The 15,572-nt window shown below is 42.2% G+C and overlaps 2 protein-coding genes across 6 annotated transcripts; both read left to right on the forward strand.

The window, feature by feature from the left end:
* Positions 1 to 1,973: 1,973 nt before the first annotated feature.
* On the forward strand, positions 1,974 to 5,771 carry LOC121176969 (E3 ubiquitin-protein ligase TRIM39-like). Of its 2 annotated transcripts, none has more exons than XM_041031130.1 (8): positions 1,974 to 2,035; positions 2,604 to 3,184; positions 3,288 to 3,383; positions 3,548 to 3,781; positions 4,119 to 4,266; positions 4,403 to 4,429; positions 4,869 to 5,014; positions 5,124 to 5,771. In XM_041031130.1, exons 2-8 carry the CDS (start codon positions 2,615 to 2,617, stop codon positions 5,553 to 5,555), a joined length of 1,653 nt encoding a protein of 550 aa, XP_040887064.1. In that variant the 5' UTR covers positions 1,974 to 2,035; positions 2,604 to 2,614; the 3' UTR covers positions 5,556 to 5,771. The 2 variants fall into 2 exon arrangements, with proteins under 2 accessions (XP_040887064.1, XP_040887065.1); XM_041031131.1 differs by having other exon boundaries at positions 2,011 to 2,035; positions 2,581 to 3,184.
* Positions 5,772 to 6,725: 954 nt separating this feature from the next.
* On the forward strand, positions 6,726 to 15,426 carry rpgrip1 (RPGR interacting protein 1). 4 transcript variants are annotated; one of them, XM_041031254.1, is made up of 30 exons: positions 6,726 to 6,871; positions 7,015 to 7,068; positions 7,160 to 7,280; positions 7,487 to 7,692; positions 7,801 to 7,903; positions 8,070 to 8,210; positions 8,366 to 8,471; positions 8,586 to 8,609; positions 8,722 to 8,868; positions 8,959 to 9,032; positions 9,297 to 9,517; positions 9,647 to 9,753; positions 9,890 to 9,940; positions 10,026 to 10,205; positions 10,417 to 10,534; positions 10,738 to 10,901; positions 11,003 to 11,348; positions 11,559 to 11,722; positions 11,895 to 12,127; positions 12,302 to 12,417; positions 12,507 to 12,706; positions 12,942 to 12,998; positions 13,093 to 13,271; positions 13,419 to 13,497; positions 13,644 to 13,710; positions 13,971 to 14,065; positions 14,179 to 14,368; positions 14,459 to 14,543; positions 14,656 to 14,783; positions 15,042 to 15,426. In XM_041031254.1, the coding sequence occupies exons 1-30, from the start codon at positions 6,784 to 6,786 to the stop codon at positions 15,293 to 15,295; spliced, it is 4,098 nt and encodes a 1,365-aa protein (XP_040887188.1). In that variant the 5' UTR covers positions 6,726 to 6,783; the 3' UTR covers positions 15,296 to 15,426. The 4 variants fall into 4 exon arrangements, with proteins under 4 accessions (XP_040887188.1, XP_040887191.1, XP_040887190.1 ...); XM_041031257.1 differs by having other exon boundaries at positions 13,665 to 13,710; XM_041031256.1 differs by having other exon boundaries at positions 8,073 to 8,210.
* The last annotated feature ends 146 nt before the right edge of the window (positions 15,427 to 15,572 follow it).

Raw genomic sequence — 15,572 nt, forward strand, 5'->3', positions numbered from 1 at the left:
TGAATAACTACAGCTACACCACAGGGAAAAGTCACCATTCACATACAAATTAGCTTTCTGTATGAGAAGATTTAAGCTTAAGCTTAATTTGAATTAAGCTAAGATTGAATAACTTTCTGTGTTTTTCTGTTCAGATTTTTTCGATAGCCGTGAAGGCAGCATCTACCTCCGCTTTCGCTCTTCTGCCGCACAGGCGCACTGGCTTCATGCTGGCAAGATGAGCAAGGTGTGTGTGTGTGTGTGCGCTTGTTAATCACACTATTTCGTTATAGCCTGATTTGTCATATTTGAATCATTTGGCAAATTCACAAATGTATGGAGCATGATGGTGGGGTGACTTCACTGATCATAATCTGTTCTCTGAATATTAGAAAAATACACATGGGTGTTAAGCAAAATGCTTTGTAGGAGACTGTTTCAAATGGGGATTATAAACCTAACAATATGTTTCTTGGGTGATTAGGACAGTAAGCTGTCCTATTTTCTGTCGTTTGTGTTATAATTGTCTGTGAAACACTTTTTATACCTGTTGTGCACTTGCCATAGTGCTGATTTATAATATTTGTGTTTGTAGCCTAACAAATACAAACATCGTGGGATATTTGTATAATATCTATGTCCATTTTCTATGGTGTCTCTCTGACTAATGTAAAAAGGCTACTGCATAAACCTGACTGTGAGCACCCCTTGCTGGAACTAAATTCAATTACACCAGTGCCAGATCAGAGGGTGAACTGATAAATAGGTCTGGTTAATTTCTCCTGGTAGATACCTGGTCAATGAAACAGAGAAAAGGAGGCTCAAGCTTTCAGAAATACACAAAATTAGAGTCAGCAGTGAATTACAGTACAGTCGCAATGGTTACACTAAATTTATTAATTCTTCTTTTTCTTTCCATTTTGCCAAACATGACTTTGACTCTGCATGCTGCAACACAAGGGCCTCATAAGTATATCCATTTGTTGCATTCATTATACAGTCCTGAGCCTTGTTCTTTCAGATCCCACATGTATTCTCATAAACCTAGTTATTATTGAAATCCTAGTCACAGCTATACTTTATTTTATCTTGTGTTTCCTGTATTTATTTATTTTTCATTATCTGTTTGGAAACTAGTGCAGTACAGTATTTATTGCTACCATATTTTAAATGATGTTGAATTTTGTTAACTATAGTAATAGAATACATCAGTCACTTATGTTAACGTGTTTTGTTTTCTTTAACAGATTATGTTGTTGGATTGAACATTAAATTAAAGTCACTTATTGAGCTGTCAGAGTCGGACAAGGAGAGTGCGTTGGTGGAGGTGAGTTTCTGTTCATTGTTTGTCAGTGTCATGCCTCATTTGTGTGTGTGTGTCATAATTTCATAATAATTTTTTCATAATTTTTCCAGAACTGTCCAGATGTGACCAGTGGGGAAACAGTATTTAGTGTGCTTTCTTTTTGGTTTGGGTATACTTTCACTTTCATTTGAGGATCCTCAAAACTTGCTTAAAATGGGTAATAGAGATTTCAGAGGTGCCATAATGGTTGGCAGTCAAGTAGAGGTCACTCGATCCAGGACTTTTATTTTGTTTTAATATGAGGTTTTGAAACAGCTTCACTTCGGTTCATTCAGTATTGTACTTACCTCGTCTTTTCTGTAATAGTCATCTCATCCCTGCTTAGGAAGTGGTTATAGCTGTGTGAATTTTTGTGTGGCAGTGTTTATGTCAGTTTGAAATAAAGAGCATTAGAGCGGTGAAGTGGTAAGTGTGACGGAGCTTTATTCACTTACTTCCTTGTCGCTCAGTGCATTTCAAAACAGTACAAGTACAATACAATACAAAGAAATGCTACACAATACAGACCCAGTGAGGCACCTGATCTACACATTACTCCTCCTACCTTGGAACAGCGTGGTGGTTATTAATCTCAGGGGGGAAAACAGTCCCAGAGGGAGTGGTAACAGCAAAAGGAGGAGGACTTTGGCTTTGCAGTCCCAGTGTTTGCCTTTGCACCCTCAGAGGTCGAGCTTCCCGTTGATCAACAAGGTAAGATCAAGACAAACTCACAGATGGGTATGTTTAAGTGTTTTGGTTAAACAGATACAATAATGGTACAGTGATGTTTCTGCTTTGTCTTGTGCCAGGCAGGTAAAATGGAGCATAAGAGGGATTAATATTTGTAGCCATTAGTTTTCATGTCCTGATAGGCAGTAAATTACATTAAAACACTTGCAGGATAGTGAAATACACTGGGTGGAAAGGAGCATGCATGTTAATATTTGGACTTTAATGTGGGTGTATTCAGTACAGTATGATTTATGCTGAACATAGAGTGACTTTCTGAGAGTGAGTGAGAGGCTGAGTCATGTGACCATGCAGCTGGACTTTGGCCGCTGGGAATTGTTTAAAGTTAATGATAAGGAAGTTCAGATATTTAAGAAATTGTAATACAAGTAATTATAGTGTCTGCTTTAAAAACTAAGACAAAAATTCTGAAAATTTCTGTGGCTTATTTGGTGTGTTCTGTAAATGCCTGTTTTTTTTAAGGTGATTGGTAATGTTGAAAGTATTTTTTTTTTTTTCATGATCAGTCAATACTGATCTTCTTTCTTAGTTTCTCAGGTCATGGCTTCCCCCAGCATTCTCCTGTCAGACGTGCAGTTTCAGTGTTGCATCTGTCAGGATGTTTTCTCCGAGCCAGTCTCCATCCCCTGTGGTCACAGCTTCTGCTTCACCTGCATCACATCACACTGGAATGACAGCCTTGCCATCAGCTGTCCCAAATGTCAGACAGTGTTCGAGGGCCGCCCAGAGCTTTGTGAAAACTATTTCGCCAAGGAGATGTCAGAGCAGATCCGAGCAAGACGGCAGAAAGGCATCATGTCAGTGGCAGGAAAAACCATAAATTGTGATGTGTGCGTCGGGAAGCAAACAACGGCCTTGAAGTCCTGCCTCATGTGTCTGACCTCGTACTGTGAGAGTCACCTGGAGCCTCACCTGAGAGTTGCCACCTTGAAGATTCACAAGCTGATTGAACCTGTTGCAATGCTGCAGAACAGGATGTGTAAAAGGCACCAAAGGCTCCTGGAGCTGTATTGCAGGAGTGACCAGAGGTGCGTGTGTGTGCTGTGCACTGAGACCGACCACCGCTGTCATGACTTTGTCCCAGTGGAGCGAGAGAGTCAGGCAAAGAAGGTGAGGTCCTAAACTCCTCAACATCCTTTTGCCATCAGCCCCATCAAATATTTTGGCAAACTTTGGTTCCAGTTTTGGTTTTAATTCCTGTTGTGATGTTCAGGCTGAGATGAAAGGGATGGAGGCTGATGTTCAGCAGATGATCCAGGACAGGCTGCAAAAAGTGGAGGAGATCAGACACTCCGTGGCACTCAGCAAAGTGAGTTGGTATAGGTCCATAGCATGGTTTAATTGGATGTGTTCTGCAGGAAAACTGTGCAATTGTAGTGAATGTAAGAAAATGTGAATGTAAGAAAAATGTAAACTATAATTAACTAATTCTATTTAAACATTTTACTTTTTTTCTTCATTCAATGTCTTCAGGAAAACTCAAAGAGGGACATTAGGGAAAGCTTGGAGGTCTTCTCCGTTCTGTTTCGTTACATGGAGAGGACTCAGGCCGAGCTGGTGGACAAGATCCAGAAGAAGCAGGCGGCAGCAGAGAAGAGGGCAGAGAGACTCGTCGCTGAGCTGGAGCTGGAAATCAGTGAGCTGGAGAGGAAGAGAAGTGAGATGGAGCAGCTTTCTCACTCTGAGGATCATCTCCATCTTCTGCAGGTCAGGAGATGAGGAGTCAGAGTAGTGATCATTATTAGCCTGATAAAGTATTAGAAGATACTTGAAGCTGAATGGGAGAAGGATCATTTGTCATCTGAACAACAGTTCAGGTGCTTCTTCTACATTCATCATGTAAAATGTAGATGTCATGCAAAGTAAATGGTTGAGTTTCACAAGAGCATTATAAAGAAATGGAGTTTGCTGGTTAGTTGAAAGTTCCTGTTTCCTACCTTGTGTTTTTACTTTATCTTTATTCCCTCCTCATGTCATATGATCCGGTCTCACCTCTGCTTTAAAGCCATTTCTCTCTTACTTATGTTGTTGCTTATGTTGTCAGAGGTTTCCAGCTCTGAGTTCTCCTCCCTCTGCCAAAGCCTGCTCTGGCATCATCGTCCATTCAGACACATGCTTGGGGACTGTTAGGAGAGCGGTGGCCAACATTGAAGAGCAGCTCCAGTTGGCTTTGAAAAAGTTTTCCATTCAAGGTCAGCTTTTAGAAAGACTCTGGGCTATTGCACTGCACTCTGTAACAGCTATTTTATCTGAATGGCACTGATCACAACGGGAATACATGAATGCTGTTTGTCTCATTTTGGCTCATATGTTCTTATAAACTTACAGAGCATGAGAAGATGCAGCAATATGCAGGTACGGTTTGGATTTTGACACTAAAAGAAAGTCATAAAGAGTCTGTTGCATCTTTCAGGATCTGTCACTGAAATCTGACATTTTAGTTCCAATTATGCCTGAAAAGGTTTAGGACCACAGCGTTTTTCTTCATTAATCTACTGACACTAGTCTACTTTCTGACAGTAGACTAATTGATTAATGGATAAACTGTTTCAGCTTTGATTGGGTTTAGTGATTGTATTTTCTCAGCCTTAAAATCAACCAACAGAAGTCCAGATCATCTGTGTACAATTTGTCTGTGCATATTGTTAAAGGGAAAGTCTCCACAGGAGACTTAAAAGTAATGGATATTACCTGCCTGTTTCACACAGTGAGAAACTTTCTGGAACGCCTCAATTGATGGACACATAAATAAAGAAGAAGTAAAAATTTCATATGAACTGTGTGTGCTTACCAGTTGATGTTCAGCTGGACCCGAGGACAGCCAACCCTTGGCTGGTTCTGTCCGAGGATGGGAGACAGGTCTGTGATGGAGATGTTGAACAGAACCTGGTGGACATTCAGGAGCGTTTTGACACAGCACCGTGTGTCCTCGCCACCCAGGTAAATAAAGATGTGGTTTGTATGTGTTTGTGTCCTGTAGGAATGTTATATTTTTCACACACTGAGAAATCAACAGTCCAGAGTGACCTGAAGTGCTCTTGCCATGCAGGGTTTCACCACAGGGAGGCACTACTGGGAGGTCAGCGTGGGGGAAAAAACAGCTTGGGACTTGGGTGTAGCTCAACAGTCTGTCAACAGGAAAGGTGTGGTGACACTGTGCCCAGAGGACGGCTATTGGACTGTTTGTTTGAGGAAGGGCAGTGAGTACCGTGCATGTGCAGGACAGGCGGAGCTGCTGTGTCTCTCTCAGAGGCCGCAGGTTGTTGGGATGTTTTTGGATTATGAGGATGGGGCGGTGTCCTTTTATGATGCAGAGACTCAGTCACACATCTATTCCTTTACACAGTGCCAATTCACTGAGGCCATGTTTCCCTTTTTTAACCCAGAAATGAGTGACGGTGGCAACAACAAATCACCACTCATCATCCGCCCTGTCAGAGGAGTCAATGGAGCTGGGGATTTAGATGATATTACAATATGATATAAATTATATCATATATTATAACAAAGATTTTTTTTTTAATTTAAACAGTATAAAACTGTTGTCTTTGTCGTCTCAAACACTTGTGCTTATGCTCCTCATCACCATTTGATGTTTCATTCACGGCAACAACTACTCTAACTTATGAATTCTGCATAACTTACGTCTAACTTCCTCTTTATCCACAATAAACTTTACACAGTTGTATATGCTTACTTCTACTCTCTTCTACTTCTACTACTGTCCATAGTCATTACAAGTTACATACGAGACTGCACAACCTGACAGTTGCTAATCAGATTAGCACGGACAAGATTAGCCTCAAGGCAGATGGAGCACTGAGACAGACTTCAAGACTGAGTCTTGGGAGAAGGAATTACACACACATACTGTACATTCACTAACTGCATACACACAATCGCACAGTTATTGCAAGTGATCATTTAACACTGTTGTTAACTGCTGAAACAGTTTCAGCCAGGAAATTTAACTATAAAGGCTGAGCTAAAAAGGGGCTGTGAAAGAAGAAGGGAGGAAGGGATGAAGAGGGATTAAAACTGATATCATCCAAGCACAGGGCGGAGACACACAGATAGGGAGCTTACACAGTATAATGGACACCAGGCTGAAGAAGGAACACTACACATTTCTATACCAGAAGTAACCTGCTTGAGATTGTCGGCAAGCAAGGGTAAGTCAAACGTTTATTTAAATTAGTTTTCAGTATTGATGTGTGATACTGTAGGAGGGAAAATCAAAATGTCAAGCCATCCTACCAGCATGATCCTTTCTGTTAATCACTAACTGCACAGTGAATCAGTGCAGACCTTGAAACAGCTGATTGTCAAAACTGAGCAACGATGTCATTAAAAAAATCAGAGTAAAACTGTGACTTTTGAGGATGCCATTTTGACAACTGGGTTTAGAAGTTCATATATGTATGTGTGTAATAGAAGCATTTCTTTTCTTGCAGCAGCATGGAGCAACATTAAGCCCCACAGTGAAGTAAGTGATGAAATGTAGAATTCATTTACTATAATGGCAAAATATAAAAGTATACCTTTGGTTTCTCTGTTGTGCCTCAGTCTAAAGTCTCTGAGGAATCTTTAATAACTGTTTTGCATCCACATTGCAGGTTGTAACTTCACCTGGATGGAGGCCAGTGAATAATTGTGGCATTTCGAAGACTGAAGCTGTCTGATTGGCTGAGTTGGAGTGGAGAGGTGTGATGTCGCCAGTAGTGGATGAGACAGCCGGGGATCTCCCTGTCAGAGATGTGGGACTGATGAGGGGGGGACTTATGCCAACTGTGCCAGGTTTGTGTGCAGTGGTCTTTAATATGTGAACATGTCTACTGTTGCAACAAATTTCATTTCCTTGAGTTAACACCAGAGATCATAAGTAAAGAAAATAAAAAGGAATTGTGGGAGACAGGTCACCTTCCTGCTTCTTTTCCCAGATACTTTGCGTGATGTGAAGCCATGGAAGAAGCATCATGTCATGAAAATAAAAGGTAAACACCACTTTACTGTTTCTGCTCCAGGCATACAAAGAACCAAAGTGCTTTTCTGAATTCTTGGCTACTTCTCTTTCTCTTTCCCCAGCAGATCCTCAGCGCCTGTTCCGGTTTCCCAGAGAGCACCTTGAGGACCTGTGCCTGCGACTGCAGGAGGAGAACAGTGTGCTGAGGCAACACACACGTACACAGGAGCAGAGGCTACGCAGGTAGACACACATTAACATAACAAAATTGATACAGACCTAATGACTGTACCTAACACCAGAGATCTGGACCAATGAGGGCACATCCCTGGCATCTCATTTATTCAGGATTCTCATTTTTGTTGTAGCAGTAGGATGTGTTTCAAAGAGATGTGGGATAAAGACAAGTGCTCTAATAAGGCTGATTTAACTCCTCCTTTTTGTCCCAGGATGTCGGCCAGACTGATGCGTCTTCGTCAGACCTGTCCTGGGTCCAGTGGTGTGAAGGAGAGGGACATGGAGGACACCATACAGGAGCTTGAAGCTTGTGTGGCTATGCTGGAGAGCCAAAAAGTGGTGCTACAGAACAAACTCAGCCTGGCCAAGCAGCACATCATGGACCTGGGTGGACGTACACCATACAAGTTCAGCAAAGGTGTGTGTGCTGTGAAACAAATCTAGTACATGAATAGAGGCCAGGGTGACTATAACTCCTTCTTCCATTTCTGACCTTCCTCATCACTCTTCTTCTTTTTCTTGACAGGTAAAAGTATGGAAGTGGAGGGTGCAGTCAGGAGGGCAGCCCAGACAGCCCCACCCCGCTACGGCCCCACGATGGAAGACAGCAGGGCAGAGATGGAGAGAATGTAAGTGTCCGGTGTGTTGGGTGACTAAAGCATACGATAGCTCCATAAAATTTCAGATTCCAATTTTTCATATCACCGGTGTCCTGCCAAATCCTCAGACTGTTTTATTTTACCTGCTGTTCAACCCCCATACCTCCACCTTGACCTCATCACCTTTCCAATCCAGCAGGTCCAGTGTGACAGAGCAGGTGAGGATGGCAGAGCTGGAGCTGACTGCCCAGGCCCTCAGAGACACACTGAGAGAGAAAGAGAAAGAGATAGAGGGAACTGTGAGAGACATGAGAAAGCAACAGGCTGACAAGCACAGGTGGCTACAGCATAATACTGCCACTAGTATTACTACTGATTTTTACTAATGTTACTGTTGCTGCTGCACTCTTACTGCAGCTACTGCTACAACTTGTTAATATTTTATGCAAATATAATATTAATTTTGTTGTAACATGTTTTTTTTTCTGTCAGAATAATTATCAGAGAGAATGTGGATCTGATTCGACTACAAAAGCAGCTTTCAGACAAGAGCACTGCACTGAGAGTTGCACAGGAGAAGTTCAACGACCTACAAGAGGTAAGGCGGCCTTAATTTGATCTATTTCTCTCAATTTCAGTAATTAATTTATTGTTCCACAAAATATAAATTGCATTAAAATTAGTGTTTCTTTCTTTCTTTCTTTTCATACAGGCATATGAGAATCAATTACAAGAGGTAAAAAACTTGGAACAAACAAATATACAATGAATATATTACTACATGAGGAAGAACTCATAGATTAGTTACTGGTCATATTCATTTTGGGTGTGTCATATTTTCACCCCAGAATCAAAGATCACTGAGGGAAAGCCAGGGAGCTCTGCTGGAGAAAGTGGAGGAGCTGACTGAACAGCTGAAGCAGGAGAGACAGAGAGCACTGGCACTGGAGGGACAACTTACCACTGCCACTCTGTCTCTGCAGAACCTGGACAAGGTATGGCATCTGTACCTGCAAGCATAAATTCCAACTAAGAGACAAGACCCCAAATGACAGAAAGACATCTTATTCTTCTTTTTCTTTCAGCTACAGGAGAGGGTATCAGACCTGGAGAGCGAGAGGGATCTGATAAAAGAAAACTATGACTCTCTGCTGGAGAGGTAAGAGTCAAAGTCTTCTAGCAAACAGATGAGACCTTTTCATTTCTGGAAAATTGAGATAACGATGCATGATACCACCCAAGAGTACATGAGACTTCAGAAATGGTTCAATTTGGTCTGAACTTTATAAATTCTTCTCTACCTGTTAAATGAAAATATCCAATTAATAACACTGATTTATAAAGGGCAATATTTACAATATAGATCATAACACATTGCATGTTGTTACCATGTTTGTTTATACCTTCCTGTTCTCTTTCCTAGTACTTTGTCTGCCCAAAGCAACCATGATGGCCATTTGGAAAAACATAGCGCAGTGGACCAGAAGAGTGAGGACGTGGTAGAAAATGTCCGCAGGCTGGATGTCCAAAGGCTGGAGGCAATACTGCAAGCAGAGAGGGAGGAGAGAGGAAGACTGGAGCTGGAGAAAGACAAACTGAGACAAGAGAAGGAGACGTTAGAGGAGCAGAGAGACCGAGAAAGAGGTAGGAGTCTCAGCATGTTGGCACTGCATCGGCATCTGTTTTCCTCTACAAGCAAATAGATTCCCAAGACAGACACTTAGGACAACAAATAAGTGCACCATCTTGTTTATTTGTTTTTCTGTCCTTTAGAGTTTTCTGTGATGATGAGAGACAAACGAGAGCATCTAGAACGTGAGGTTCTCCAGTACAGAGAGCAGGTCTCTGCTCTGCAAGACAGACTGGATTCTGTTACTAAGGTAAGAGATGAAAAACTGAGTAAGATACTCCTGAACAGCTGTTTCACACATCAGTCTCTTGTCTGTCTTCTGTCTTAACCTGCTTTTGGCACATATCCTGACACAGTTTTCATCTTCTCTTTTTCCTCTCTTCTAGGAGTTTGACATGAGTGTCGAGGATCTCAGTGAAACTTTTTTGCAGATCAAGGTTTGTACTCTCTTGTACCTTACTGCTTCAAAAGACTGATTAAATTGCTTTTAAACTTTGGCTCCTGCTCTCCCTCCAATTACAGGCATTTAGGATGCAGCAGGAGAGCAGGGAGGGTCTGCGTTTCCTCTGGACTGATGGGAAGGTGGAGGAACTGCCCCGTGAGCTGGTAAACATCCAGGCGTCGCATGCTGAGACTGTGCTGGAGTTGCAGAAAACCAGAAACCTCCTGCTGCTGGAGCACCAAATCAGTAAAGACCTGCAGGTACATGCACATACACACTGCACACATTTCAATCAGGAGAGGCTCGCAAAGGAATGAAATCATGTTTATTTGACATAGTGTGCACAATTGGGAGAGTTGAATCTGATCTAACCCCCATTTAAAGCAGCATTTGTAAAATGCAAACAAGACTGAATTGTTATGACTGCCATCATCAACTTCTGTCTGTTCTCTACCCCATTTTGACCCCAAGGAAGAGCTGAACACCGTTAGCCAGAAGATGGAGAGAGAGAGGGAGGAGAGCAGGAGGAGGATGGCAGAGAAAGACAAACTTTTATCAAAAAGAACTCTTCAGATCAACACGTTGCAAGGTACACACAATAGTAAGAGAAAAGGCAAGATGACCCTATATCACAAAAATAAAGTTCAGAATTAAGTACTCTAAATGCACTTACTGATTGGCATGCAGGAAGTAATGTGCTTTTGTTTACAGTTTGTTTAGAAAACACTACTGGGTAGTTAGTGAAAGAAAGTTCTAGCTTCAGAATCTCAAACCTTTATTTTGGTCCTTCAGCCCAGCTGAAGGAGTTAGCATATAGCCCCAGGAACTACAAACGGACCATACCATTACAGTACACCTGGCCAGCTGGAGATCAGGAGGTGGTACAGCCCATTGAAGACGACATGTCTTTTTCTCAGCTGAGAGCTGGGGAGTCACTGCTGGAGATCCACCTTAAGGTGAAACTCAGATTTTGTACCTGAACTAGATTTTTTTTTATCCTGTATAATTCCACACACATCTTCCAGGACTCTGATATCTGCTGTTTTTGCTCCTCCAGTCTGCTGCCTTCACCCCAGCAGGACTTCGGATTATGAGCGGGCTCCGTGCAGGAGTGGACAGCGGTGAGGACATTGTGACCTTCTGCACCTACAGCCTCCTGGACTTTGAGGTGCACTCTACTCCTTTGGTGTCAGGCAGTCAGCCCAACTACGGCTTCACATCCCGCTATCCTCTAACAGCCCGTGACCTGGGCAGGCTGGGAGGTCAGGGGTCGAGGATCAGAGTGGAGCTCCACCAGGCATTAGGGGGGGTCAGGTTTGTGACACATGGAAGCGGGCAGATGTCTCTCATGGGTGCCATGGAGAGGAGAGGGGAACGTATCAGTGGACGTGTCAGTATCACAGGTAAGTAATTTTGGACACTCAAACAGTAATACAGAACTTCATGCTTCTTCTCATGCAAACAGTCAGTTAACACCTCTTATATAATATGAAGATATTCTGTACCTTAATAGCCTACTCATTACCTGTGTTGGGTTATCTACATTGGTTTGAAAAATACAGGCATCCACTCATGTCAAAAACTGTGCCTGTCTCTCTCTGTCTCTCTCCAAGGCCCTGAAGGTGAAATCGTTGGTGTTGTGGATTTCTGGGTGCGCCTGTTCCCTCCTGCAGAACCCATGGACACTGTGGTAGAGAGACCAACTGAAAGGAGAACAGCAGCAGCACAGAGGAGCCCTGTGCAGATCTCTTATGGCTGGCAAGACAGTAGTCACGAGGTAACACAGACACAGGAAGTTCTAGACAACAACAAAAAAAGAGTTTTCTCGTCTTGCCCAGTGCACAAAACCAAAACCCTAATTTTGGTGAAATCATCCTATAAATTCATATGTTCTCCTTCCCATCACGTACAGGACCTGTTTTTATGACATTATTTGTTAATTATGACAGGAGTTACATGACTACGGTGGAGGGATCCCTAACGAGTTGGTGGTTATGTTGGAGCGCTGCGTGGGCCTAAATGCTCGGTGGCCTGGACTACTTCCTGACGCCTACCTGACTTACAGGTTCTACGACCTGCCACCTCACGTCTCTCAGACAGTCCAGTGCACTGCTGACCCGGTGTTCAATGATTCCACCAGCTACCCATTAGCAGTAACCACTGATGTGTTGCATTACTTAAGGTACGGTGTATATTTTTGAACTGAAGTTGCCTATAAATGCAAAGTCTTGGCCCAAATTCACAAATATCATAGAAACTATTAGAGTATCCTTATCAGACCTTACCAGTTATTTTAATGCTATAAAATTCCTGTTTTTGCAAAATACAAAAAAGATTAAACTGTACCTCTGCTCAGGTCTAGTAGTCTTTGGGTGTATGTGTTCGACGACAGTGATGACCAGATACCACCAGCCTATCTGGCCAAGTCCCCCATCCCACTACGAGCCCTGGCTACAGGCAGGGAGATCAGAGGTGAGGAAAAGAGAAATAGAATAAATACTTATGAATAAATGATTACAATCCATTCAGCAGTTTGGAAATGTTTCTCTCTGTCCTTCCAGGGGACTATGTTCTGAGGGATTCAGCTGGTGGACCTCGGGGCATGGTCAGGGTCATGATTAAATGGAGGTACCCTTTCCAGCCACCAGCGGACGACTTGCTGGGAAGAGAGGACAGACCAATAGAAAGCACAGAGAGGAAGGAGAGGAGGAGAGAAGAGGCGGAGGTGTCACAGAGGCCCATAGCCAAGCCCAGAGTCAAGGTATTTTTTATTTCTGTTGTGTTAAAAAGTTTGGGAATTACCACTAATGCTCTCAGAAACTGTACATGTATTTTGTACAAAGCAACGACAACCTTATCCCCTACTAAAAACTCCTGTATTTCTAAAGAGTGTTCAGTTTCCTGACATTTTGTCATGGGGCTTCTGGGTGAATGCATGTTCAAACATACCCCCAGCTCACTAGCTTGACCCCTGTTTTTCTTTGCCTTTACCACAGACTCAGCTACTTGAGCCAAGAGAAACCAAAGTAGTACAGAAAGAGACAAAAGCCTGGGTAAGGTTTAAACACCTGCTAAAGTCATATATTCACAGTTGAACTGTGTGTTTTCGTGATAATTTTGTTTACTGGTGCATTCATCTCTTCACAGCCTCGGCCTCCACCTGCCAAACAGAAAAGCTCACAGAACACACGACCAGAGCAGACCACATCTATGAAGTCCACAGACAGGAGGAGATCCACCAAGAGGTCACCTGGCCTTTACCAGGGCACACCCCATCTGACACCTGAGCCAAGACTGACCACACCATCTCGTTTGCCATCTAGCAAGTAAGTTGTTGATTTGTTTTTCTTAAATATAGAATCTGTTATCTTGTTATTGTCATGCTTGATGCTCTTAAAGTTGTAGTACTGTTAATTAAATTAAAATAAACTAATGAAAACATATTTAAAAAAAATGATGTACTCCTATTTAAGATCCTCAGAGGGAACATCTCCCAGACAGTCACCAGCCACGCTGTCAAGGAGAAGTTCTGCCAGCGAAGCCAGGACTCAGGTAGGAGCTCATTCACTGTCTCTTAACAGGCTCGGTAGATGTTGTGAAAATAGATATCAGTTGAAACAATGTTGTGGAAAGAGAAGCAAGAGCCATTAGAAATTACTGGTTGGTGCATGAAACCGTATCTGATTTCTTCTTCTCAGGACCTTCTCTCTGTGGATCAGGTGTCAGTGGATGAAGAGGAGGAAGAGGAGGGGAGGAGTGAGAGTGGTAACTATTCACATACACATAATAGGCCCATAAACACCTGCCTGGTGTTTCTCTAAGTAATTTTAAGCCTCACTCTGCCATTGTATAAAATAAAATAACTCATTTGACCTTAAAACATTTAAAGTCATTTATTATATAAAATATGCCTGGAACACATATTTAGCTGTCACATAATGACAGGGCTTTAATTTTCTGCCCTGCCGGTCAAATTTGAAATGAAATAAATCCAGTTCTTCTCATATTTTTTTCTGACTATACAGCTGCTGCAGGAGACAGTGAAGCCCCTGAGTCTTCAGAGTCAAGTTCCTCACAAAGCGACATAATTGTCATTCCACCTAAACGGAAAATGAGAAAGGTACAAGTGACTGAGTGATTGAAAGAAAATGGATTAATGAAGGAGAATAGAGGGAGAAATGTCTTTCATCTGCTTCAGTAACTCTTTATTAACTGAGTTTCATTGCATTTCAGGGAGACAAGCTGAAAGTCGAGATTCTGTCCCTGACCTTTGAACCGTCCTCACGCGTGTCGCTGGACGAGTCAGTGCAGCGTGTTTATGTGGAATATCGGCTGCTGGGCGTCCCCATGGAGGCGACAGAAACACCCATGTCCCTCCGCAAACCCACAGAGGGGGAGGAGATTCACTACAACTTCACACGAGGTGAGAGTCGGTGAGCTGTATATGGCTAAATAAAGTTTTGATTTCATAGCTCTTTTATACACCCTAAATCTCTCCTCTGGTCTCTCTCAGTGATCTATGTGGATGGTTCACAGTCAGCTCCGCTCAGACAGTATCTTTACACCATGCTGGAGGGCACTGACCCCAACCAGGGCAGGTTGTATCATTTGTGTTTTTTGTGTAATTTTACACATTATGTCTCTTCTCTTCACAGATGTGTGGAGACACAAACCACAAAATTTAACGTATTTTTATGTGTCTCACGGCAGGTTGAAGTTCACAGTAGTCAGTGAGCCCATGGATGATGATGAGGAGTGTGTGGATGTAGGACAAGCTTCTCTGGACCTAAAGGAATTGCTGCTTACAGGAAATGATGTTACTGAACAACAGATTGACAGTAGGTATTGGTAGTGTGTGATATGTTTATTTGCAAAAGAAGAGTGGAGAAAAGTGGAGAACAAAACCCCAAAATCCTGCAGACTGTCCATCATCATACTCACTTTGTTAATGACGTGTACAGGATTTTGCCTCTTGTTCTTTAGTTATTATTTGATTTTTTTAGCAGCCTGAATTTGTAGAATGAGAATTTGTTCATTTATATTTCTGCCTGGAAAAAGTGTGTATACATCTGCCTCTATGTTTGTGTTTCCTCCAGTCATGAGTATGGATGAAGACAAAGAGGTGATAGGAAATCTGAAAGTGTCTCTAGAAGCAGCAAAAGCTCTGACAGGGATATACCAGGAGTTTCACCAGAAAGATGAGACCAAGAGAGAAGATGAGACAGATGAAGAAGAAGAAGAGGAGGAGGAGGAGAAGAAGGAAGAAGAAGAGCAAGAGGAAGAGGAAGAGAAGAAAAAAGAGCCGATAAAAGTGACAGATTATGATGATGATGACAGTGACTTTTACTGAAAATAAAAAATGTGAGATGAACAGATAAGTTATGTTCTGTATGAAACAGTTTTGAGCACATGGAAGAGCTGTTCTTTTCTCGTTTGAAGCCTCTTCCTTAACATAACCAAACTCAATGAAATAAAGAATCATTTTTTTGAAAGGCATTTCAGGCTGTTCTTTTAAGTTTAGTTATGGATGTCATAAATATGATGTCCAGTTATCCAGTTATTTATCTAGATTTATTATGAGCCTCAAACCTCGCACGAAAATGGTGATATTTCCCACAGTAAGTAAA

The sequence above is a fragment of the Toxotes jaculatrix genome, chromosome 23 (genome assembly GCF_017976425.1).
Source record: "Toxotes jaculatrix isolate fToxJac2 chromosome 23, fToxJac2.pri, whole genome shotgun sequence".
Taxonomy (NCBI): domain Eukaryota; kingdom Metazoa; phylum Chordata; class Actinopteri; family Toxotidae; genus Toxotes; species Toxotes jaculatrix.

What these genes read in the sequence shown, in the direction of transcription:
- LOC121176969 (XM_041031130.1), top strand. Translation starts at nt 2,615, where the DNA reads ATGGCTTCCCCCAGCATTCTCCTGTCAGACGTGCAGTTTCAGTGTTGC. An exon ending in ATCATCTCCATCTTCTGCAG is followed by an intron (nt 3,782 to 4,118) that starts GTCAGGAGATGA and finishes TTATGTTGTCAG; the next exon opens with AGGTTTCCAGCTCTGAGTTC. An exon ending in CGTGTGTCCTCGCCACCCAG is followed by an intron (nt 5,015 to 5,123) that starts GTAAATAAAGAT and finishes CTTGCCATGCAG; the next exon opens with GGTTTCACCACAGGGAGGCA.
- rpgrip1 (XM_041031254.1), top strand. Translation starts at nt 6,784, where the DNA reads ATGTCGCCAGTAGTGGATGAGACAGCCGGGGATCTCCCTGTCAGAGAT. An exon ending in AGTTCAACGACCTACAAGAG is followed by an intron (nt 8,472 to 8,585) that starts GTAAGGCGGCCT and finishes CTTTTCATACAG; the next exon opens with GCATATGAGAATCAATTACA. An exon ending in TCTCGTTTGCCATCTAGCAA is followed by an intron (nt 13,272 to 13,418) that starts GTAAGTTGTTGA and finishes CTCCTATTTAAG; the next exon opens with ATCCTCAGAGGGAACATCTC.